At 39.7% G+C, this 26,192-nt stretch overlaps 1 protein-coding gene across 1 annotated transcript in view; it reads right to left on the bottom strand.

Annotated features, from left to right (window-relative positions):
• Positions 1–25,715, bottom strand: part of LOC104507539 (USP6 N-terminal-like protein) — a gene marked incomplete at its 3' end in the record, with an annotated part of 36,646 nt that extends 10,931 nt beyond the window's left edge. Inside the window, 8 exon segments of the mRNA XM_010148858.1 lie at positions 441–561; positions 2,522–2,570; positions 5,194–5,303; positions 8,172–8,279; positions 18,960–19,040; positions 23,829–23,868; positions 25,292–25,377; positions 25,662–25,715. Coding sequence (XP_010147160.1) covers positions 441–561; positions 2,522–2,570; positions 5,194–5,303; positions 8,172–8,279; positions 18,960–19,040; positions 23,829–23,868; positions 25,292–25,377; positions 25,662–25,715 — 649 coding nt within the window.
• Between the last annotated feature and the right edge of the window lie 477 nt (positions 25,716–26,192).

Here is a 26,192-nt window from a genome sequence, read left to right on the forward strand (position 1 = left end):
TAAAACCAAGAAACCTGAAGTTAAAGCCTAGATCCAAGCCCACTTTTTACTCTCGATTCCTGTCCCCCAAAATGATAGCACAGCCATGATACTATTTAACACATTCTGTGTTAGGTTTCCATCACTATGTCATTGCCATACATAAGATGTCTACATAACCAGATTTCAATTGGCTACACTCCCTGAGAGACTGAGAGGAAAGGAAACCATCTGATTTTCATTAAGAATTATTAGAAAGATGTCACATATAAAAGCAATTACTTACCATTACGGGCAAGAGCTCCAGTAACATCCAATAGCCCCCCACCAGTATAAAGCTCCCATTATGTCTTACTTTGACCACACAGACAGAATGGCATAGTTCCATTTTCAAATACTTTACAACTTAAACAGCACAGGTTGAAGCCCTACAATACACTACGTGACATGAAACTCCATACCGTGCATAGCATGCTTTGGACCCGAGAGAAGTTTCACCAAGGCCCAGAAGGCGTCTTCTTCATTCATGTACATAAGGAGTAAAGCTGTGATCTGGCTCATTCCCTGACAGTATCCAACTTCCTGAAAATCAGACAGTGAAAAAAATATTAAAATGCTGAAAGCAAAAGTCTCATAAGCATGCACTCTTAATATTTCCTTCAGGTAGTGGAGGAAAGAGGATGCCTGTCCTGATGGCATAAGTTCCCTCATTATGACACCAGCAAACACACAATATTTAAAATATTAATAGGTAGAAGGGATGATGCACAACCCTCCAGCTGAAAAGTAAAGTGGAAGCCTTTATTGTTCATTAGAACTCTACTGATACACAAAACCTTGTCAATACTAACATTTTCAAGTAACTATCAAGTAGTATTCTCCAAATGGATGTGTTTTCCATTTAGTTGTACTTTGGGGTTTTCTGTGGACAGAGGGTCTTGCTTTGTTTTGCTTTATAATCATGGCACCATCTGATAAACATAGGGCTTTTCAAGAGTGACTTGTAACTGCCTTGCCCCATCCCTGGAAGTGTTCAAGGCCAGGCTGGATGAGGCTTTGAGCAACCTGGTCTAGTGCAAGGTGTCCCTGCCCATGGCAGGGGGGTTGGAACTGGATGGTCTTTAAGGTCCCTTCCAACCCAAAGCATTCTATGATTCTATGATAAACCTGCACAAGTTTAGTAGCCCATAACAAGCAAAAGAAAAAAAAATTGTTCCAAAACTGAGCAGTATTTCCTCTGCTATTAATTTTTACTTTTATGGCAGGAACCAACCATCACTATCATTTAGCTGCTTAGAAAACTCCACTGATACAGTATTTGTAAGGACAATAATTTGTCGGATAAGTTTTTTCAGGTTTAGCAGAACTTTGCTCTAGAGATAAAACCAAAGCACAAGCACTGTAATACATTGAAAGGGAAAATGCAACAATGTAAGTGGAAAATGAAAACCTCACTGCAGTATCCCAATCATTACACTTTAACAGTGTAGTGATGTATTCATTACAACAAACTTCAAACAGTATTTTTCATGCCACTTGAAAACATTAGTCCAACGTTCTGTAAGAGACATAAAGGTCTTCCCAGAGTTCTACTGCTCAGTGTGTGAAGGCTGCTTACAATGAAACGCTTAAGACAAGTGAAAGACAACAAATTCCAGCAATGTCAGTTCTTTTATGGGCCCGCAATTGCGAGGAGACAGAAACCAAAACAGGACAGAAAGGTTACATTTCCTAGAAATTTGAAAAATGAAACAATATGCTATTTTCAGTAACTGCTTCATTTCACTGTCTTCTTAATTTCACATACTTTTACACTGAATTCTAGGGAGCTGCTGATGGATGTAAACTGAAAGATATACAAAAAGCAGTCAAGATGGGCACAATGAATGAGGGGATAGTGCCTAAAACCCAGTTAAATGTGGACATGATAGCATTCTTATTTCTTCTATTTTACGGATGCAGCCAAAAGACATTACGAAATAACTAAGTTTCTAACCCTTATGATACAGTCTGGAACCCCCGCCCTACAAATTCTCATCCAGGCCTGCAGCCAAGACCAAGGGCTTACATAAAAAACTTGCAAGGTTGCAAGTTTTAAACCTTTAAAACCATTTTTCATGTGTTTAGAACCCTCCAGGTTATGAAATGGGCCTGTTTACTCCAACACGCAACTTTCTGCACAGTGTTTCCCTTCCCATCATTCAGATGAGTGGGAGACATATACTATAATGTGGGGAGAACATCAGTAATATAAAACTCCAGCACAGTGCAAATGCATTATTCTTATTAGACACAGTACTTGGCTTCAGTCAAACTGTATGCACAGTTCAGTCTCTCCAGGAAGATACTAATAACCAAGATGCTTTATTTTAAATTCAGCTCAAAACATGTCACCAAACAATTCATTTCTATGTCCTCCCAAAGGTCTCTGAAACGTTTGTTGTTTGATTCTTTTAGGGAGAAAAGAGATGCAGAATTCCAAGTTATTATCTTACAGGATGTTCAGAGAAACCACATTTAAGTATGAAGGTACATAACTTACCGTATTATATATGGAATATGCAGCTAAAACATGGAATAAAGATTGTTGCCTGGAGAAATAAGAGTAGAAAAAGAAAATACTATAATACTGTCCTTTGTAAAAGCAGAAAAACATAGAAGTAATGAACTAAGTTTTGGAAACCTGTTTGCCCAATGTCTAGCACTAAAGAACAGGAGAAACCACATTTTAAAGCGATATGCACTTTCCATTTCAGACCAACACTGTATTTAGCACTTTTCTGATGTTTTACATGCTGGAAGGTTTCAAAAAAATACCTATAACACTTTGAGAAGGTAACAAATGGTAACAAATCATCATTTTTAAAGAGAGGTGGAGTGAAACATAAGATGGGCTACATTTCAGACTATTCTGAATGCTAGACTTTAAACACCTCAGCCCAGATTTCTGGGCTTGCAGAACACCAAGAGCTGTTACTAACCACAGAGATGTAGAACAGTTTAAATACACAAAGCAACCACAAAAAGGTTTCTTAATCTGGGCACCCAAATTAAAGGCCGCTATAGTGACTGCTACTGTCAAACTGAAGTGAAACAACACCAACTCTGACTCTGCATCCTACGCTCAGTCCTCCGGACTGTACTGGTTACCATGAACTTCAGAGCTGGAATCACTAGAGCTTTGTGTAGTCCAGCTTCTGAAGCTAGTAAGACAAAACAAAACCCCTAACAAAACTCAGCTCTTCTGAGCTTGGGATATAGTGGAGAGCTCTCAATGAATTTTTAAACTCACAACTACTTCTTGTGAGTTGTTGAGGAGAGAATTTGGAAACCTGAATGCCTACTTTGATCTACAACTAAAGCTGCTAATATTTAACTGCTGTGTTTTGCATATTGTTCTTTTTCTGTCCCATAAAATTCCCTCTGTCTGTCACTAATCAACAGATATTGGGAGTTAAAAAAAAGCATAGGCAAAAAGCTGCGTATTTTCTCTTGAGAAAAGGATGCACAGTTGGATAATTTTTCCCAAAGCATCTATAATATGGCATTTTTGTTTGCTCTCTTGCAGAACTGAAGCTTAGCCATTCTTCAGTAACCAAAGTGTAACCCAAGGTACTAGATTTTAAGCTGGAGTCTTATTTTACAAGGATAAACTAAAAGGTCCCAAATGTACACAGGAACCTTCTGTATCTTCAGCTGACCATATGAGACTCAACGTAAAAGCTCCATCTCATTCACAGTAAGGTACATAAAATAATGATAATCGCAGTACTATTTACACTAGATGATACCACTAAAGATCCGTAAAGAATAAATGTCCAAAGACATACAGTCTACTCAAAAATCAAACAAGCTATTGATTTACCCAGGGGACTTTATTTCATTGCTATGTAAAATGATTTCTGAATTTTTCATCAAGGCATCACTGGAAATACATAATATATGTACAGTAATTCCAAGATCTATTCCAAGTGTGAAATTGCTTTATGCAGCCAAAGGCTCTCCTGTGCAATCTGAGGGCATGCTTACAACAACGTTACAGGGACTGGAGCTGGCTCTGCTTGTGTTAACCCCGAAGCGATGGGGCAGCAGGGTTCTGCTGACACCTACAACGTGTGCGTTAAAATGAACGGAGGCCCAGAAGCAACACAGCCGTTCTTACACAGCACTGTGTCAGTTCTACTGGGCGGCAAGGCACATCAGCTCGGGTATAGACAGTGCTGAACAAAGGTACCTAAGCTACAGTGGCTGCACAGAATAGCTCCCAGCTTGGAAATTACTCCATTGTACTCCATCCTGTCTTGCAGCCATGAGAGAAATTCCCCATATTTAGAATTTGCCCACAAAACACCTAGAATAGTAATATAATTAAATGTTTGTTTTATTATCACGTTGAAGTCCACAGCTCTTTCAGTACTGCTGTTTGAAAAGAGCAGACTACTGTAGAATCTGCCTTGGAAAGAAAAGGAGGTTAAAAACTGAACTAATGCAGGCACAGAAAGGAAAAAATATACCCTCTTCATCTCAGCGGGGTGCTGATGCTGCAAGCTAGCAACAATGCTGATGTTTGTATCACCACTTATTTCACTATTAAGCATTTTTAAAGATGACAGCTGCCTAATATTTCTTATTCAATGACAGTAAAAAAACCAAACCAAAACCAACCTTTTGAAGAAATCCAAAAGCATTAAGGCCTACATTTATAAATAATTAAATGCTCACATCTAAAATACTGATTTATTTGATTCTGAATTAGATTCTAGGAGAAAAGGAATATAAAATCCAGAGGAAGGCTAAAATCTCTGGGAAGATAAAAGTTATTAGAGATGCAAGAAGTTACTCTGTTTTTGCAAATACACAGCTAAATTAAATGATTGGGTAGTAGATCTTAATTAATTTATTAGCTTGGATTTCCCATGCTTTTCTATTTACAATATCTGAGAGTGTTTTTATGAAATATGAAACAAGACTAGAAGAGCTCGGAAATGGTTTTCTTTGGAATGCTACTGCCCACCTCAGTGAGTGAAAAGTGGTTGGTTGGAAGCGACCATCTGGCTTTGCAGTAGTAACGGTTAATTACATCACTGCACACAGACAATCCTGCTCTGGAAGTTTGGGGCTTACACGCAATATTCTTACAGATGTTGAAGAGGTTTGAGGCGGGTGGGAAGCCAGTTTTAAGACACACAAAACAAAACCTTTTAATTTACTTACTTCACACCATATCTGTCTCGAAACATGATGTGATCTCTGTATGTTCGATTTACATCAAGATCAATTTGCCTAATATCTGGCGAAGACCCTCGTGCTTGACACTTCAATTTCTGGGAAAACAGTAAAGAAGAATAATTAAGTTTAAAATTGTGAACTCTAAAGCAGCAGAAAGTGGCCTGGCTGTACACCTATATTGAAGTATCTGCCACCTCATGATTTACAACACTTGACATGGAATACCAACTCACTAGACAACAATTTTAACTTCCAAAATATGCAGATACCTATGTAAACTCTATAGAGTTAGACACATTCACACAGTACAGATGCAAAAAGACCAATCCCAAAATACACATTTTGTGACACCATTCAGTACTTCTATTCAAGGCTATGTTTCAGCACTTCAAATTTCTAATTGCCATTTCTCAGGTAGGCCCATTACTGGAGAAAGACAGAAAGTGAATTTTCCTACTCAGGAATGAGAAACTAAGATGCAAGTGGTCCAGACTGGACTTTCAGCAAACGATTTAGTGTGGTTTTCATACTTTTCCTGACTTTGTCTCTAAGCAAAAGGTAATAGTTACATAGCTGCCAGTTATTATCTAAGCATAGATAACTGACACCTCTCTAGTAATTCCTTCTCTCTTTCTGTTCTAATCTAACTTAGCTGTAGAATACCTCTACTTTAGCACTTGCTTTAATGTTTTATAATTAAATTCAATTCTGCACCGGAATATTAGGAAGCCTGCACAGGTTAGATTGCCACCTTATTTTTTGCACTTAGAGTAATTTTCTCTTCACATTCATTCATTCTCAATTCTGTCCCTAAAAGTTGAGTTTGCAAGACATTTCTAACTGGATTCAACATGGTGTTTTCAAAATGTTACTTCTGACTAGGCATTATTAGGGAATACCACAATCAAATGCGTAACCCCACAGATTCTGGTTGCAAGAAAACAAAAAGGGTTTAAAGAAAAGCAAAGGGATCAAGCAGAGAACAGTAACATCCACTCAGTCTCTGTTAAATACAATCAGAAGCTTCAGGAACATCAGAAGTTACCTATAAGTCGCTGAACTAACTGGTAGCAGCTATTAGCCAGCACAACAATAACCACAACCTCTGCTTGACGCATCTTTCAGTATGCAGTACTAACATCCAGAATGATTTGTCCCCCAGACAAAGAGAAAAGAAGGGAAGAGAAAGTTTAAAGTTTTAAGGTAGCATGAGGACCCAGAGCCTATGATTTTTTTATAATACAGGAAAAGAAGCACCCTGAGTCCTTGGCATCGTGGGAGCCTCCAGTGTGAGTGAAAAGAACCTAGACGCTGAGAAGCGGAAAGGACAGAACATTAAGAAATAGCAACTGCATAGAGAACTGAAAGAAGTCGTTTGACGTACATCAAAAGTGCGTATTTTCCTTCTATTTTTTATGAGTGCAATTTGTAAGTGATACTTATAATGAGAAGTATTAAAATCACTTCAGGAAATGGGAAAAATTGAAAGCATTAAAATGAGCTTAACACAAATAAATAAGCTAGGTTAACAATGGCAGAAACTCTTTCTACCTTTGTATCTGAACTGTACTTTTTTGTTTTGCACTGAGCACTAGATGGCATTAATCACCTCTGAAGATCAAGTCACATTTTTTTTAAATGTTTCTAGTTTTACCCATTATTATTTCCCACAACTACATTATTCAGCACACTCTGCTTTATCCCGCTGGATCTGCCACAAGCCTTTACTTATGAACTTAAAATATAATAGTCAGAAAGAGCAGCCTGTCGGACTAAAGAGCGATAAATAATTTAAGAGGAAGATCACAGAGATCAAAATCCAGATAAATTCAATGCCAATATCAATCTTCTTTCATGACCTTACAAGATTCCTTATCTAACGCAGACCCAAAGTCTCAGCTCCAAAAAAGTGCTAATAGAAAATGCCAAAAATCAAACCAGCCATGCTTTTCCTTGAAACTCTGGACATTATTTCTTTAAAAGGCAGAGAACATTCAAATTCCTGTGTGGAAAAATTCAAATGCTCTACAATACAAAATTGCCTTTCTGTTTGCTAAACTCTTCCTAAAATCCTTTAGCAGAGAGAGAGACAGAGAGGAAAAGAGAGACTTTTAAAGGATTTGAATCCCCTTCAGCCTAACTTACTAGGCCTGCATATGAACCTTATTTATTCTCCACTCTTGGGGGTGAAGTTTAGCTCTGATGGCCATCAGCTGTATTCACACCCACAGAAAAAGTAGTTGTTAGGGAAAAATTCAGAGGAACATAACCACAGTCATTCAGAGGTTGCTTTAACTGCTATTCAGAGTGAGAATGGGGGCTTGGTGGGGAAGACAAAGCTGTTTTCTCTATATTCTAAGTAGAAGATAGGCTTAAGTGGTTGATTTATGCCTGTAGAGTTTTGTGGTGTTACTGTCCTGTCATCAGGTGAACCTCTGAGAATACAATCAAGTAACCAGACAGGGTGTTGTAAGGGATATCTAAACTTCACTTGGAGATGAGATGGCAAAGACAGCCAGCTTGTTCTGGGGTTTTGAAGATTAAGGCACCAACCTCCATCCCCTCCAGACTACAGCAACCCCTCTTGCTGATACTCAGCTAACAAGGTGCTTTCTTACCAGACGTTTCTCAAGAGCGAGCTGTAGTTTCAGAGGTTTCTGTATTCTTACTAGAACAGGTTTTTGTTTGCTTTGCTTTTAGAAAGGCTTTTGCAAAGATTTGAGGATGGGAAAAGAAATGGAAAGATGATTGAATTAATTAGATGAATTACAGAACCAAAAATAAGCTGGAAGAGTGCTTTTCAATTCAAAGTCTTTTTCCTACCTAAAACAAGCAGTAGAGTTCAATGCAATCTCCAATTTATTTCTTTAAACACTGCACAACAACAGATGCTTAACAAAGCCTGTAGTCTTAGCATCTGATTTTTGGCAAAGTAATATTAAGTAGAAATCCTACACACTCACATTATAAAAGTCTTTCATTTCTTCTTTCATTTTAGGGACATCAAGAAGTAACGACCAAACTTGCCCTCTGAACTGCAGTGGGATTCCTTTATAAATTCTCCTGTGAAACTGTAAAAAGAAAAGAAAAATATAAATGCAGTACAAGCTACAACACCCAGAACAAAAGGAACAGTGACACACAACATGCTTAAAAGTGCAATTATATCAACTGTCTTAGCAAAGGGATGACCTGCTGGGGACAAAGTGTTCCAGTGTCTTTTGAGGGACTGGAAGCATCCAGTGATGCCATCTGGAACTTCTGTTGACAGAATCAGCAGTGACACAGGGAACAAGATGCTTGCAAGCCAGGGCTTTAGCATGTAAGCAGGCCTATCAAAATTGCATCACCTCTGCTGAGCAGCACTTATTTATTCTAAAGATATTAGGAAGTCTACTCCAAATTTCATAATCTGGACCAGAACCAATCAGGTTCTTAGCAACACTATTTCAGGACAAGCCACAGATAACGCACTGTAATTACAAAATATAAATGGGAATGGTGAAAGGTAATCACCACTATCTTAAAGCTTTAAAGATAAATGGTTTAAGAAAAAGATATAATTGATTTTTAAATTCTCATAGAAAAGCAACAGTATGCTAAAATGTATGTAGGTGTATCAAACAAACGTGAGATCACCAAAAAAACCCAGGATGTGCCATTTCTAACACTAACAGACTCCAGATCCTGATTTCTAAACTAATCATCAGTTTCCTAAATGCATATTAGCTTGGAGAGGGGAGGGTCAGGGGAGACCTTATTGCTCTCTACAACTACCTGAAAGGAGGTGGCAGAGATGCGGGTTGGTGTCTTCTCAAGTGACAAGTGATAGGATGAGAGGAAATGGCCTCAGGCTGCTCCAGGGCAGTATTAGATTGGGTATTTGGGAAAATTTCTTGGAACAGGCTGCCCTGGGAAGCAGTTGAGTCACCATTCCCGGAAGTATTTAACAGACCATGCAGATGAGGCACTGAGGGACATGGCTTAGTGGTGGATTTGACAATGTTAGGTTAATGGCTGGACATTATCTTAAAAGGTCTTTTCAAACCTCAATGATTCTGATTCGCACAAAGACATGTATAAAAGATACTCTAGCTACTATTTCTAAGCATGCAGAACAACCTACCAACACTGCACGCAATTCTTAGCCGTGAAATAGAAAATTAAATTCCCCATTCCTGACACATCCTGTTCTGAAACATAAAGCTTGTATTCGAAAAGGTCAGAAGGGGATAACTCAGTACCTGTGCTTAACTAGAGTAATTATAGAAACTATCAGTCTTGCCTCTGGTATAGAATCATAGAATCACTAGGTTGGAAAAGCCCTTAGAGATCATCCAGTCCAACCGTATCTGTCCGCCACTAAACCATGTCACTGCTCTTGCACTTTCATTCAGTGGTTTGGTTCTTACTGGGCTTATTGGGGGGGGGGGGAACCCAAAAAAACCCCAAACAAACAAAAACCACCACACCACACACCAGGAGCACTAACAACTGTCTTTCCAGCTCTCTTTTGATTTGCATCTCTTCATGCTGCATCATTTAGGAGCACAAAGAACCTCTAAACAGAGAAAGATGGACTAGCCATCGAAAATCTTGGCTTTATGCAGCCAGAAGAGACTCAAGCTAAGCAAAGCTTCAGAGCAACTGTATCCTAGTAATTCAAAAACACACACACAAAGTCATCATCCTGCTGGAGATGTGTCTAAGAAAAGGAAAACTAGAGAACTCCAACAAAGAAAACTAACCTTGCTGAAGTTCTGCTTTTACCATCATTTTCACGATGGCACCGAAAGAGAATTAGATTTAAAAGCGAACAAAACACACACAACGCCTCTTGAAAGAATTAAGTGTGCTCTGCATGAACCTGCAATGGAAGTCAAAACTTAAGAATTTCAATTGACAAAGCTACCACTTCCTGAAAACCTTCATAAAATTTATGTATGTAGCCTACGAAATATTTTACAGGACAAGTCCTCAAAGACAGGATCCCTTTTTCTTTTTCACATATTTCACATCTCCAGTTTTGGAAGATTAATGAACCCCTCATTGCAGTTAATTTGCAAACCTCCTGCTGTCTGGGATATATCAGATCTTTGAAGGTGTCTTTCATGCCAGCCAGGATTCGTGTCTGGATTTTAGAATACCTAACTCTTACACAAATAAGGTTATGACTTCTTTTTTTCCTGTCCCCTTTTCAAATGAAAATATTAAACTTGTATACAATGCAACAGCAATCCAGTAGGCTAGCCACAAAGAAAATGTTGTGCTTTTTAAAGCAAGCTGTGCTGCTTTAATATTAAGAATGCTAAAGCAGCAACACTTCTAGTGAGAGTAGTTATGCCAATACAGTTTCTTCCTAAGGATGAAGAACAGCGTACAGTGCTACAAAGCACCTTCCCCTAAACATCCATATCCAGATTTCAGCTCACACAGAATTTCAGCGTGTGTCAACCCAGACACAAGGATGGCAGGGAAATTTAGATTAGATATAAGGAAGAAATTCTTCACACATCAGATGGTGAGGCACTGGAACAGGTTGCCCAGAGAAGCTGTGGATGCCCCATCCCTGGAAGTGTTCAAGGCCAGGCTGGATGAGGCTTGGAGCAACCTGGTCTAGTGGAAGGTGTCCCTGCCCATGGCAGGGGGGTTGGAACTGGATGGTCTTTAAGGTTCCTTCCAACCCAAACCATTCTGTGATTCTATAAATACTTGCAAGAGAGAGGATAATTCAGTCTTTTGAAAGCCAGACAACACCAATCTCAGTGCAGCCACCCTGAGAAGAGATTAGCCTGTCTACCGGAAGACAGAATACACCATATCTGCAAAACCTTTCCTGGGAACTTAAAAATAAATAAATAAATAGATAGCTAGCTAAATTGATAAATAAATAGAGTGGTTTATGTCCCCAATGACATGTAGCTGTGTCATGGTGTCTGTATTCCTCAGATGCATGTACAGCAACATTGTACCTTGGTAACAAACATTTCTGACAGTTAATTATTATTTTGTAACTCATTTTCAAATGTCCCCAGCAAGCATATGATTGTCAATGAAGAGAAATGGTTGAAGAATAAGTTCTCAAGACCAGTGTTGTTCTGAGTATTTTGGGAGAAGGTCAGGTGGGCATCGAAGGCCAGAAATAAGCATTATAGTAATAGTTTCTTATCAAATGGAATTTCAAAAAATTGAAACCATCCAAAGTGTGGGGTTCTTTAAGTTGTTTTGAAGAGATAAAAGTGAAAGTGAAGAACAACCAGTTTCAGAAGAGTCTAGCATTTACTGTTTTTCCATCTTCTGCAATTCCCAGACTGAAACAGCCAAACACTAGAAAAGCCCCTGCAGTAAGTGAAAACTGAGACAGAGAAGTCTGAAAGTGCTTTTAAAAGAAAAGTTTGAAAAACGAGTTGGCAAATAACTTTAAAAGAGTGGAAAGGACAGAGACCAGCACACCCCACTACAGTTACGCCAACAGAAGGAATGCAAACATTTTCCATAGCTCAGATCAGAACTATTGTGCTACCTGACAGAATAAGCCCAAATAACACTCGGAGCGTCTTGCAAACCACGTTAGATCTGCATCCAGCTGACTCTGCTGCTCCAACTATGCTTTTATTTAGGCACAGGAAAAAAAGCTTTCAGTCATCCCAGATTGTTACCAGATCCTGCCTAGACACTCAGCAGAACACGAGACTAAAGACTTTCACTGTCTGCTGGGTACAGGGGAGAGCAATGTAACTCAAGAACAGAACCTTTGACGGCACCGGCTTCATTACACAAACAGTAACATGGAAACAAGTGTGAACAATTTTCAAGACAATGAAAAATTAAAAGGAGTGACCGATACACCCACAGGGTCGTGCTGCTATCCAGAGGGACCTCGGTGGGCTGGAGAAATGGGCTGACAAGATGAACAAGGAGAGGTGTGAAGTCCTGCACCTCTGGAGGAACAACCTTATGAATGGTATGGCCACAGCTGGAATATTGTCTCCAGTTCTGGGCTCCTCAGTACAAGACACACATGGACATACTGGAGAGAGCCCAAAGGGGTAGGAAGACGAAGGGACTTGACCATCTCTGCTGTGAGGGAAGTCTGAGTGAGCTGGGACTGTTCAGTCTGGAGAAAAGGCGGCTCAGGGGGATCTTATCCATGGACATAAATATCTGAAAGGAGGCTGCAAAGAGGATGGAGCCAGGCTCTACTGGCTCTACTCAGTGGTGCCCAGGGACAGGACCAGAGGCAACAGGCACAAACTGAAACACTGGAGATTCCTTCTCAACATCAAGAAGCACTTTCTCCCTGTGAGGGTGACCGAGCACTGGCACAGGTTACCTGAGGAGGTTGTGGGGTCTGCATCCCTGGGGATGCTCAAAAGCTGGCTGGATGTGGTAGAGGGCAGGTGGCTGGAGGTGGCTTTGCTTGAGCAGGGGAGCTGGACCAGAGGACCTCCAGAGGCCCCTTCCAACCTCAACCATCCTGTGATCCTGTGTGATTTGTGAAAATGCCATGGTTGCACTGCATCTCAGGGAGTGGGGAGAGGGGGAACCCACACAAACTTCACAGCAAATCTCATTCCTGACAATCATTCAGTCACCAAGCAGCTAAAGAAAATATAGATGAGCAAAGTGTTTATTAACTGACTTTAACTGCTTATTAACTGCAATTAACTGCTACTTTTATTCCCTTATGTAATATAAGGTTGGAAATACACTGAGACACGCTAAGTTAGGTCTATATACTTGCAGAACCCTAATCTACTCTTCTGTTCTCTCCAAATTAATAATTAAAATAAAAAGTAGAAAATTCAGTGAGTTACTTCACTTTTTCTTCTGGGGAGATGAAATAATGAGTCAATCTTCAACAAATTCTGTAAAATTAAGGTTTTCTTAAGATAATAGCTCAAAACAAAATAGAAGTATATAAACTCAGAGTTCAGATAATCATTGTATGAAAACATGCATTACTGAAAGAACTGTGTTCTGGAACCTGGGATGTTTCCATCAGCATAAGACATTGAAAAGTCATCACTGGTAGATATAATTATTTAAACACAACTCCAATGAAAAGACATGTTCAAGTTCTGTATCACCTTATAAGCTGATATTCAGCCAAGGATAGCTGTCCAACTCCTGCAATTATTACTAATATTGTTGATCCTGAAGTAGATAGGACAAGCAAACACTAGATGGGGCACTATCACCTAGGAATTCAAGAGGAGCTTCTCCTGAAAAAAGAAATTAGACCCTCCCACTGTGAAACAAGAGAATAAATAGAATTAATTAAAAAGCTTACAAAGCGAGAAGACACAACCCTCTCAAATATTCCAACTTAGCTGTCACGTCATACAATTAAGTCCATAACATCCAACGGTCAACGTGGCCTCCATGCGAAAACAACAGTAAACATACAACCTCGCCTTCCTTCCACTACCCCAATCTCTCCAGCTCATAACCCCACCTGGACAAGAAACAAGGCCACTATCACACAGCACTTGTCTGAAGACTGGGAATTGGGATTCTTGCTGCTGCAAGATATAAAACTGGTTTTGTTGAAAACTTTCTCAGTTATGTCAGGAAGAGCTGCAGAGCAGCAGAGGGATTCTGCCACCTCACAAAGAATCAGTGATGAGAAGCATAAGAATTAAAATCCAGAGGCACACAAGGAAGTATATGTATAAAGGCTGCTGCCTTTAGAGGTTCTTTAACTTCGTGGGTTGCATAAAAGGGAGAAAAAGTGCAAATAGAAGAGTTGCTCAATTTCATTCATAAAACCTCAGGGATGCAAAGAGGGTTCTTCACTAAGCTCTGAGTTCAGACTCCAAACTAAGTGGAGGCTTGATGATTGTATTCTGTGTGAATGCCAGACCACCTGGAAATTGTCAGCTAGACTGATTGTTTCTCTTCTTCCTTTCCCTCCCAATTTAGGCAGCTTCAATCACAGACAGATGAAGGTAGACAGTGAAAGACAAATACTTTGGTGGAAATACTCAAATGGGAATATAAAATAAAACAGTTTATTTAATCTTTCCTGAAAGTTATGATCATACTAAAACAGAAAGAATTACTATCAGTGGTGGTTGACTGTACCCTGGATGATTGAGCAGTAAAACACAAATAGGAAATAAAAGCACAAGACAGAGAAAGACCACACCGAAACACAAACCTTGCCAGTCTATGACAACTCCTGCATAAGAAATAACTGATGGGGAGATGAAAGATCTGTTTTGACAAATCCAAATCACACAAAGACACAAGGGCAGTTATACAAGTCAGAGACTGGCATCTATAAGAATCATGATGACTCCACTGAGAAGATGCCTAACTAATCATATAGGAATCAAGGAGTTTCATACGTGATTATGGAGCTGTATGTGGGTTCATTTTATTATATCACAGAATGGTTTGGGTTGGAAGGGCCCTTAAAGATCATTCAGTTCCACCCCCCCTGCCATGGGCAGGGACCCCTTCCACTAGACCAGGTTGCTCAAAGCCTCGTCCAGCCTGGCCTTGAACACTTCCAGGGAGGGGGCATCCACATCTCTGGGCAACCTGTGCCAGTGCTTCACCACCCTCTCTGCAAGGAACTACTTCCTGATATCTAATCTAAACCTCCCCACTTTCAATTTAACCCCATTACCCCTTGTCCTGTCACTACAGGCCCTTGTAAAAAGCCCCCCCCAGCTTCCTTGTAGCCCCTTCAGGTACTGGAAGGGGCTATAAGGTCTCCCCGGAGCCTTCTCTTCTCCAGGCTGAACAGCCCCAACTCTCTCAGCCTGTCCCCATAGCAGAGGGGCTCTAGCCCTCGGAGCATCTTCGTGGCCTCCTCTGGACTCACTCCAACTGGTCGATATCCTTCTGATGTTTGGGGCCCCAGACATGGACACGGAACTCCAGGTGGGTTCTCACACGAACAAAGTACAGGGGGAGAATCCCCTCCCTCGACCTGCTAGCCACACTTCTGATACAGCCCAGGATACGGTTGGCTTTCTGGGCTGCCAGCGCACACTGCTGGGTCATGTCCAACTTTTCATCCACCAGTACCCCCAGGTCCTTCTCCTCAGGGCTGTTCCTCAGGGGTAATGTCATCCTTCATTACCTCTAAATCATTACTCAGTTATGACAGTGTGGCATATTTCTGGTCTCAGTGTAACAACTCTTACACCTTTTTCCAGTTCCTCATGGTCACAAATACCCTCCATTCCACCACACACATCCCATTTTTTAATTTAAAATTAGGTTTATGCACAGAGCCCCCATCTCTCTCAAAATATTCTTCTGCAATAAAGATCAGGGGAAGACAGAAATTGAAGCATCTCACGCACACACATCAGTGCATTGTTTTCTCATTAATTCCCCCTGTAAAGTTATGTCAGAAAAAAGTAAGGAAGCAACCTATAGGCAGCTTTGCAAAAGTACTAAATGAAAACTGTATTTTGTAGTTAAGCATATGACAGTGTTGGCTAATGTAATCAAACATGGATTCATTTACGGTGTGCATACAGTATGAACAGATTTCTTCAAGCCAAAATGCTCAGGTGTATATTATGAAGGCTCATCATAAACAGGCTGTCTGAAGTCCCATACCTTGTACATACTTGCTCTATTGCTGGGACCATCACCTTCGCTGACTCCCCTGTCTCTCTTTTTCAGAATACTGGCACCTCTCAAGTATGCCGTTTTCCAAAACCAAGTTAAGTCATCACTACAATTATAATCTCTAAGCCTACAACATTATTACTGTTGTTGCTGCTGCAATGTTCCCTTCAGTGCTGTTTCTAAACAAAACTGATTTTGGGAGCAGTCTGACTGCACAGAGACCATGGTAATGTCAGGTGAAGTGAGTCTTAAGACTCAGGCTGTCCATTTTCTTTATCAATTCGTTCCTCTAGTGTTAACCACTTTATCCAATCAAGTGAAGACAGAAAGCAAGAGTCAGGAATTGTTCTTCAACTATTGCTTTCGTGCTTCAAGAAGTAAGCATGGAAAGCTGGTGCATTCTTCCAACACACTTTCAGATAAAAGTTGTCTTTATCTGAGTGGTGTACATCCCTGACAACATCACCAGGCTTTCCATAAAGTGCAGTGCCAAATAATGTCTGATTTCTGGCTGCATGCTCAGGAGGAGGAGGAAGCTGATTCTTTATTCTGCATGTTCCAATTCTCTTACCAGGTAAGATCAGAGAAAGAATAAGGAAAACACCTTTGTTTTTAAAGTCTCATGTGCTCCACCGGAGTTCAACAGTGAAAATTTTCCTAGCCTCAAGCAAAGTTCATCCCTTTTGTGAACATATTGAATTATTCCTGACACTATTTATAGTTCAGCCTATAATTTGTTACACGAACTGAAAGTCTTTCTGCTCAGCTGACCTGCTATACCTTCTGCATGCTTGGTGAACACAGGATTACTCAGAAGTCAGTGTATCACAGGCTGACGTCACTGAGGGCTGAAGAGAAGACAGCTGTTGCTTAGACAACACGTAGCTATTGTGTTACCTGAAAGGTCATATTTAACATCCTCTTTGCAAATGATGTAGCTGTTACACAGTTTTTTTGATCATCCCTTTAACGTAGGAACATACTTGAACTTTCAATCACCCAGTTGGCACAGTAACTGAACAAAACCACAAGAATTATAAGCTCTACTTTGTCCTTCCAGAGAAGATGACAGGACAGAAAGTAGGATTATATTAAAAACTTGAGAAACAAATTATTCCTTTATGATGTATTCACTTCATATTTTAAGAAAACGAATCTGCTAGCTTCTTAGTTATACCCTGAAAAACATCAACCACTGGCTTTGATGTTTTTAATAAAAGCAAAGTGCAAGACATAGCTACTAGTCTCATAACCAAAGGCAGGAAGCAAACATGACAAGTAGGGGATACACTGAGTTCCTTTCTCCCCTTACTTGAATTGCAGTTTCTTAGTTCCTTACTCACCAGGCTAACAAGTATTCAGGTCTCAAACTCTCCCTTTAAAGTTCTTCACTTTACACAGAATAATTTACTAAACCAAAAGGCTAGTAAGGGACTGAGCTAACACTGCCGGCCAGTCATACAGGCAGTAAGTTGCCCTCTAGTCCTCGGCAAAGTACAGCTGGATCAGCAGCATCAGAAAACAGAACCAACAGAATCCCCAGCAGCAAAGTTTTAAGCCATATTGAGGAGAAGAGGGAAATCAATTTGGGAACCTCATATTTTGTGCATTATCCACCAAACGGCCACAAGAACAGTTACGAAAACCTCCTCAGAACACAATGTTGGGAATATAGCCTCTCTAGCAAGTTCTTCTCCCAGCTGAAATTCTTCCATAATTAATAACTGCAATTCCAGCAGATTAACTATTCACATGAAAAATCGCTACCTAGCTTTTCAAGCAAGTAAAAGCACTTAGCACCTTACCTAACACAACCCACTTTCTGCCATCACCTCCAGACCATTATTTGTTGTCTGACTAGGATAAAAATAATTCTGTGACTAAAAATTCTAAAAGCAATTTAAAAGATTATTAATGGGCAATTCACTTCCTTAAAATTCACCTGCAGCTTCACACAGAAAATAATTCTACTCTTTTTTTTTTTGAAGTCAAGAAACACTCTAGCACTGCTGGGCACTGTTAAGTAGCTGCCAGCAGATTTCAGTTCTTCTACATTGACTCCAAAATAAAAAGCAGCCCATGGAGGCCTAAACTGTTCTATTCAAAAGTAGTTCCCATTCATACCATCAAAAAAAAAAAAAAAATCACTTGTCTTGAAGATTATGAATGCTCCGTTGCATATTATTTCACAGAAAAAACAGACATCCCAGGGGAGGCAGGGAACTGAATGGCTTCCCATACATTTTACCTCCTAACTGACGCAGTGCAACTCTCCTTTCAACAATGCAATCAGGTATCTTGGGATATCCCGAGATATCTGTGCTGGCAAGCATGGTAATTTAAACATCAAACTCCATGTCCCTTGTTATGACTACTCAGTCTCCTTGGAGAGTCATTCAAGGCGGTTTTCACCAATCCTTGACTGTAAGGTACCCTAGGCCCTTCAGTAAATCCAGGCTGCAAAAAAAGAGGGAAGGGGGAATATGGAAACCGTAGAAGAGGTGATTAATAATTAAAAAAGTCTCATAGATCTTAATATGATGCCACCAGTAACTTAGAAGAGTAACTTTTAAATTTAATATTATTTAGTACAATATCCAGCATACAAAGGAATAAAAAAAGTTACAATTCATAACCCTTGGAAGGGTATTTACAATTTCTGCAGAATTCAGGTATACCCATTTAAAAGGTGTTCCCTTTCTTCAATCTTTGCAACGCTTTTTCCTTTTTTCCTCCTTTGCGTTCTCGAAGCCTAAATCAAACACAACTTCTAGCTCTCCTCAAGACAAGACAAGCAGGTCTCACGCTTCACCCGCTCCACAGATTCGTTTGCACACGTGAACACAGTCCAGCCTGTGATCCTAGTTCCAACCCCACAGTGCAAGTGCAAAGCGGTACAGCACGCAGTTTTTACTGAGTACACTGGAGAGCCTACACAATACTGCCCGTAGAAATTCCTTGTATCTGACCACCAGTTTTGTGGTGGTGTTATTATTATTGGGTTATCACTATTATTGCATTTTGGAAGAATAAAAAGCCTTTTTCTTTCAGCGGTGGGGGTGGGTCTCAGATCTCTTAAACAGAGACAAACTAATTTAGAGTTATACATTCAGTCAGAAGTGACAGCTAATGAAAAAAGGCACACATAACCTTACCTTTTCACTATTCTTGTATTTTTCCCAGCTTTTCAGCATCTTAAGCCATTTTGTAGTTCTCTCAATTTCAAGGTGCTTTTGCTGAAAAGAAATTAGAATTTGTTAATCTTTTCAAAATCAGTAAGTTTTAAATTATTTATGTTTTTCTAAAAATATTTAGAAAAAGTTTAACACAGCCTCATCAACTTTTTATGCAGTCATTTAAGAACAGCAACAGATGAGCATCGGTTCACTTATGTCCAAAAAAACAGACAACCAAATACCCAGCAGAAATCCTTATTTTCAGCACTATGTGAAGAACTGTATTTTGTCAGAGGGGTTTATACACAAGATTTCTAAAGGTTTCTTCTCTACAAATTTTTTGGTAAGTACAAAAAACTTAAATTGTTTTTATATTCCGTAAATTTTCACGCAAGTACTTTCTGCTGCGAGCTTCTTAAAAGTTAGTCAGCTCTGAAATGATGAGCTGCTTTACTCAAACTTGCCCTAAACTTAATTAGCTACTAGCTTCCAGTGATCACACAAACCATCCCTTCTTAAAAGGCAAAGTTAAAGTGGCACGAAGTACGTGAACAAAACCAAATACACGCAAGAGCGACAGCGCAGTAGCAGAAGTGGGAATAGGCTCCAATTCTGGACATTTAAAAGCTAAAAGCCTTGCTATAATTCTCATCCTTGGTTTGGTACCTTTTTACTTAAATGGCCCTACATCTTAACAACAAGAATTTGTTCCAAAGGCAATATGTATTTGCTTAAGTTATATTACTGACAAGAATATTTCAGATACAAGGTGATAAAATGAGAATTCAGAACAAACTCCATCTTCTCAAAATAAATAGTTGTATTAAGTAGTATAACATGTAACATAATAAATTCATGAATACCACATATTATTTATATTGTATATGGCTTTAAAAGCATGGGACAACCCTGCTACCTTGAAGATTGCTGTTCTGCTTATGAAAACCTTGTTACAGTTGCCATGGAATTCCTGAATTCGGGAACCAAACAGGCACTTTGAATTATCTATTTGAGTCCCTGGATTTTCAAGGCTCTGACTCTTCACAGCCAAAAAAAATCTGTATTTTGTTGGGTCTAATGGTAAGATTTTTAGTCAGTAGGTTTTACAGCCCAGTGTTACATGCTGTAAAGTAAACACGTCTCTCTGACTATACTATTAAGTGCATTTTTTAACTTTTTTTTTTTTTAACACTACTATTTCAACTCTTGTGTATTGCACCGGAGCTGAAGATCAACACTGAAAAAGCTAAAGCAGAAAAACATGTGTGCGCAGCTATTGCTTTCTCTTCAAAGATTAACATATACAAATACTTGGGTTTTTGTAAAAGACAGCTCTCTGCCTCCCACTTCAAATGCAGGGCAGCTTCATAAAGACAAGAAGGATATTTTGTTCCATATAGTTAGTGATGCAATCCAGTAACAATGCAAGAGTTTAATTTCAAAGCTCTGCAGGATACTGAAAACTTATTAATACTTTCATTAACTTCATCTGAAATGTTGGAGGAAAATGTAAAAGAAAATTATTACTTGTCTCAATAGAGTTCTGATTTTATTTCTAGCTTTCCCTCACCAGATTTTGGGCATTCCTTCTTGGCTACCAATAGAACAAAATGTGCAAAGGGCTTCTTTAATCCAGAAGCCCAAAGGCTTGGACTTGCAGAAGTACTGACTTGGTAACTGCTTAGGTCCTCTCCAACCATGATTCGGTCCATGAAGCATCCTGGTAATAAGTTGCTTTTGGTTTTATTTCAATCCGACTGACATAAGCCTGACACAAGTATAAGAAAGTTATGGGGAAAGAAGGGCTTCTACACCCTCTCAACCTTAGCTTACCTAGTTATTCATGTTGCAATCAACTGCCCACATTCTTGTTCAGGTTCCATTCTGTAATTCTGTAATACCTCAACCACTTGCTTTTTTTAACTATTAATATTTTTAATTATTTATGTCACTTTTAGAGATGAACCATAGAAAACTCCTGCTTCCAGTTTCATAGGTTTACAACATTGCTTCTGGTTCTCCTCTACGCTTCAACCCCGCTAAGAAATAAGCATTTCTACCATCCCTGAAGCAGATGTTCTCCAGGTGTAGTTTAGATTGCAGGAATAACACTGCTGTCAACTCAAGAAAAGTCTCTGCCCTCAACAGGTTGCTCAGGTAATTGGTAGGAAAAATTAGACCCTATCTGCTCCCCCAGTCTTTTTGTTTGTACATTTGCTCTACTTTCAAGATTTTTGGTCTTTTGAGCCTGAAGCCCACCACAATTGCTGGTTTGCTCAAGCTTTTACCTCTTACGCGTCCACTTATCACCATTCTCAAGTGATGCTACTGTAGTCAGAACAGCAATTATTTCTGTGTTCAGTTGTTGAGAACTTTTAACTGTTTTCTTCCTGGTCTGAGTTATGTTCACTTTGATGTTCAACAGGTGCAACACGAAAGCGTGGACAGATCTGATGCAGCTCATTGTAAAGGGCTGCTGCTGCCACTATTTCAGTCAAGTTCCACGTAGTTGTCACCAAAAAAAAATTTTTAAAAATCCATTTATCTGTCTTCCGAGTACACTTGACATTTTGAAGCATTTTTGCCATTGGGAATAAGAAAATCCCTAACAGGCAAAGAAAGTTTCCTACTCTCAAGGTACAGAAAATTATATGCTACTGAAAGCAAAAAAGCACAAAGTTGGCAATCATCCACCGCTTGTGCGGCACACTACCTTCCTGGAGAGCAAGTGTGCTGGAGCTGAGGCTTAAAGCAATGCTTTAGCAGAAGTCTCAGACAAAACCAGAACTCCCTGAACTGCTCTCCAGAGAATTTATAATCAAGACAACCAAAGAAAAACAAACAAACAAACTGAAAATTAGTTACAAAACATTTCGCAGCACTTCCAAACACAGACACAAACACCAGACTTCCTGAGCTCACTTCTCTGTCTGCTTTTCTCCTCTAGACGATCTTTCCTCCCCTAGTTTTATCTCAGATGTGCTGGATGATTCATCTGAAGGTGAAGTAGTTCATAACGTAGGACAATGATCCAATGCATTTAAGTCACCAAATGCCCAGCAAGGTAATGAAGTATCAAAATGACTCGGAATTCTCAGTAATAATGCCTATTCTAAAAGTACTATGCACATAAACGCACACAGCAAACTCAGCTTAAGCTTTACGCTAGAATGTGTATGAACAGAGATTCAAAATTCACAAGGATATGTAACCCTTTACATAAGTTGCAAACGAAAGGAAAACATGCCTTAGGAATAATTTTTTAACATTCACAAGTAAGGCAAAAGAAAAGCCTAAATACTTCTGCCAAGTAACTGACTTTAAGATGCTGCACAGAGAGCTTTTAGTCTTAGCCTACATTAACATGACACATTAATTATCCTACAAATGGTATCTTGACAGTTGTAAAGACTCCAACACCGCTGGCAGAAGACAGATAAACCTCAAACCAGCAGAGGTCAGGATATCATCAGGAGTATAACCAGCAGTCTAATACAGGAGCGTTCCTGATTTGCAATTTAACACTGAATCAATAAATACAGTTTCTATGCTGACATTTTGTCTGAGACAGCATGAATACAATATGGGACAGAGAACTCAGACACTATTTTTTCCCAATAATCTAAGGCTCACTACAAAGCCACAGTGAATCAGAGCTTCAAACCACATACACCACAATAATTGCAAGCTGTCTAATATTTATGCTCACAGACTCCCCACCCTGATGTGTCTTCTGATGGAAATGAAGTTATATATACACTCACTATGTTATTAAATGTAATGGAACATGGCAGGAAAATGCAACTATTTCAGGCTGTGTAGGCAGAAACACACGTGAAGCAATGCAAAACTCAAGGGACTCAGAACTTCTCTTCTTTTATGAGAAGTTGCTCTTACTGACCCAATACCGAAACTCAAAATATTTCATTTTTAGAAACACTGCTGCTCTTAACACTCAAGGAGCTTAAAACAAGTCATTCCGTCCCTCTTCCATGCACTCTACTGATCTCTGCAGCCAAGAGGGCTCACTTTAAGCTTACAGCTTTAAATATTTTTAGTTTCCTGAAGATACAGAAGATCAATACGGACAAACAAGAAGGGCCTGATCTGGTGTTGAGAGACAACAACAGGCCTGGCAGACCAAGGGGAAACACCAATAATATCTAGGCCCAGAGAAGCAGAAATTCCATTCCTGATGATTTTTAATAAAAGCCTTCCATGTTCCCAAAATATCAGTTCCCAAACTTCTCCTCCAGTACCCTCCAGCAGCCGAAGGAATTTTGGACTGGGGCCTACACAAGCTGCTAACAGGTCTTGCATGTCCAGAATACACCTGGCTCAACATTACAGGGGAGGTCATCACGTTTCAGCGGCAGATATTTGTCACCATTTACCAAACCAGAAAAGCACGATGCTACCCTCAGGGGATGACAACATACACCTCGGAATGAAAGCCACCACCCCACTGGGACAACCCACCTGCCCAGCACAGCCGACGGCAGTTCATGACAGACAGTAGCTCTGGCTCTTTCAGGACAGAGCCAGGTGCAATCACCAAGTCGCTCTGTTTCCTGTACTAAGTTATATAATGGATGAGGAAATCTCACATCTCATTGTAACTAGTAAATGTAAGATCGCATGAGGTGCAAGGGATCTGTGGGCGAGTTAACACGGCCTCAAGGACCGCAGTCCTTATGGCACTTGGAACAGGTTTCTTTGGGAACACAAATCGCTAAAATGCTTCATCTCCTCATTTCACAAAGATATATATAGTAAAAGTCATAAGTCTGTAAACATCTACTTCCTGGACCAAAAAAAAAAAATAAAAATGGAAGACACTGGCCTTACCTTTTCTATCGCTACATCACGGACAGGAAGCTCCTCCGGACTGAAAAACAAAGACGAAGTTCAAGTTAGTCTTGGTTCATCTTAGCACAAACCCATTTCTGCATAGATTCTTACAAGTAATCATTTACAGTATCATTATGCAGTAACGACTAAACAAGAATTCTGGACTTCAGAGAACTAGGACAATGACACACAGGAACCCCCAGAATTTATTTTTTAAACACAATAAAACCCACAATATTTTAATTACAGAACTAGAAATACTTCTCTCTTAAACCTTCTAAACCAAAGTCATTGCATAGCTTCAAAAGACAAGGACTTACAGAAAGTTTATTTTTTCTTTAGTAACAGCACCTTGTGCTGTACGACTCAACTGAAACCTGGTTGTTTATTAGACCAAACTACTGTTAGCCAAAATATCCCTATAAAAGGTTTTGCTCCTTTACTACTGTGCCTTGTGAAAGGCACTGAGACTTGGGTTGACTTAGGAGAGTTAACTTCCATTTTCTCAAAACTCAGAGTAACAGGGAGGAGGGAGCAGGGGGGAAATCAGTTTTATCACTAGGTATCTAATAAATATTTAAAAATACACTTGTTTCACCACATAGCCTGTCTCTAAGAATGCAGGTTATAAATTGAAAGCTTGAAAAGCAGCTTTCAAACAAACACATTTCCGGACTTTTTGTTTCATTTTGAGGGCTCTGTTTTTGTTATCAAAGAAACTTGTGGATTTCTTATCAAAAGTAACTGGACCACTGATGCCAAATGAGTCTGCCTTCCTTTGCCTGCACCATCTGCAGCTTCTGAAAATACAGCAGTTCATTTCTAAGTAGCATGGCACCCTTCTGCTCTACAGATCAGATAAACAACACACACAAGAAAATCCTGTTTAAATGGAACTAAAAAGCAGGCACTATGTGAAATCCTTTTAAAAATAAATTTTCCTGCTAAGTCTCAATATTATGAAATAATTCCTACCCACCTCATTATAGTTTCCTATACTGGGGACATTAAAGCCCAGTATTTTAGACCTATATCAAATATGTGCAAGGAGAAAAAAACTACAAAAATAGTTGCTGCTGCAGTTGATGTGAGAAGAGTCAGGTGAAAAAAGCCTGAATTATATTTGATCACATTTATTTCAAAGATATAGTTTTAGATTCCAACGCTATATTTGAATAAAGAAATACATTTGAAAATCTTCATCTCATGGAAAAGATTGCTCCAATCGACACCTTTTTGGAGACCACACACACAAGTCAAAGCTTCCAGTACACAGCACAGAAAGTAATTTAAAAACTGAAAGGGTGTTCCTTTTGAAGAGCATTGCAAAAGCATAATCCATTCGTTGAGAAGCACTTTTCAAGTATCTGAAAGTTTTCTTGACAAACAACATCAAAATCAGAAAAAAAATTGATTAACACCTGCCTAACACACTAGGAATAGCCGGTACCCAGTGATACCTGTAGCGGTAAATGCTGTGAATTAGGGATTCCCATATAACCAAATTATCAAACTTAAAGTAGGCCCTTCGTATGCCAGATGTCACCTAGAAATTAAGCTTATTTGAACAGAAGTTAAAAAAATAAGCAAAGAGGGAGGGGGGAAAAAAATCAATTTAATAATATGCTTGGGTGGTTGTTGTTTGCTTTGGGTTTAAGTACAAAGATTGCTAAACCTTTCAAACGGCACTTAAAACTCTCAGTTCCTCAGTGACAGTTGTAGGCCATGTCTACCTCCACCAGACTCCATGGGACGCAGTAAGAAGGGCACAGCAGCCTCACTCCCGCTGGCCCCACAAGATCACATGGCAGCCGGCTGAGCACAACAAACTCTTTCCTCCAGCGCGGCCAGCAACGCGGAGACACGGATCCGACCGCTCCGCATCCCTGCCAACACTCTCACCGGACACCGCAACCCCTCTGCTTAACTGGTACCGCTTGACAGCTTAGCTTCCCATTCGCTAATCTGGCACGGAAGCTAATCACATGAAAGATTAATCACATCTTATTTTATCACAACGTAAGAACGAAGCACAAAGATTTATTAAGGAATTGCTCTGCCAATTCTGCAAGTTACCATGGCTGTGCAAACAGAAGGCATGGCGGAACCTACCCCGCAGTGCAAGAAGGCTCCTTTGTGCTGGGAAGCCCCCACCGTACTCCCGCGCTAAATTAATCCAGCAGCAAATTTATGACCACGTTCCTTGTTATTCCTTTAGCTATGCACTAATAACACACACCTACACATTTTAAGAAATTCCACAGAGGCACATTAAGCCAGCCCCAAGTTTTCATTCCCCGAGATGTTGCTGGCAGCTGAGCACCAGGAAAACGTCGCGGAAGCTGAGCAAATTGCCCCGGG

The sequence above is a fragment of the Eurypyga helias genome, unplaced genomic scaffold (assembly GCF_000690775.1).
Source record: "Eurypyga helias isolate BGI_N326 unplaced genomic scaffold, ASM69077v1 scaffold4893, whole genome shotgun sequence".
Lineage (NCBI taxonomy): Eukaryota > Metazoa > Chordata > Aves > Eurypygiformes > Eurypygidae > Eurypyga > Eurypyga helias.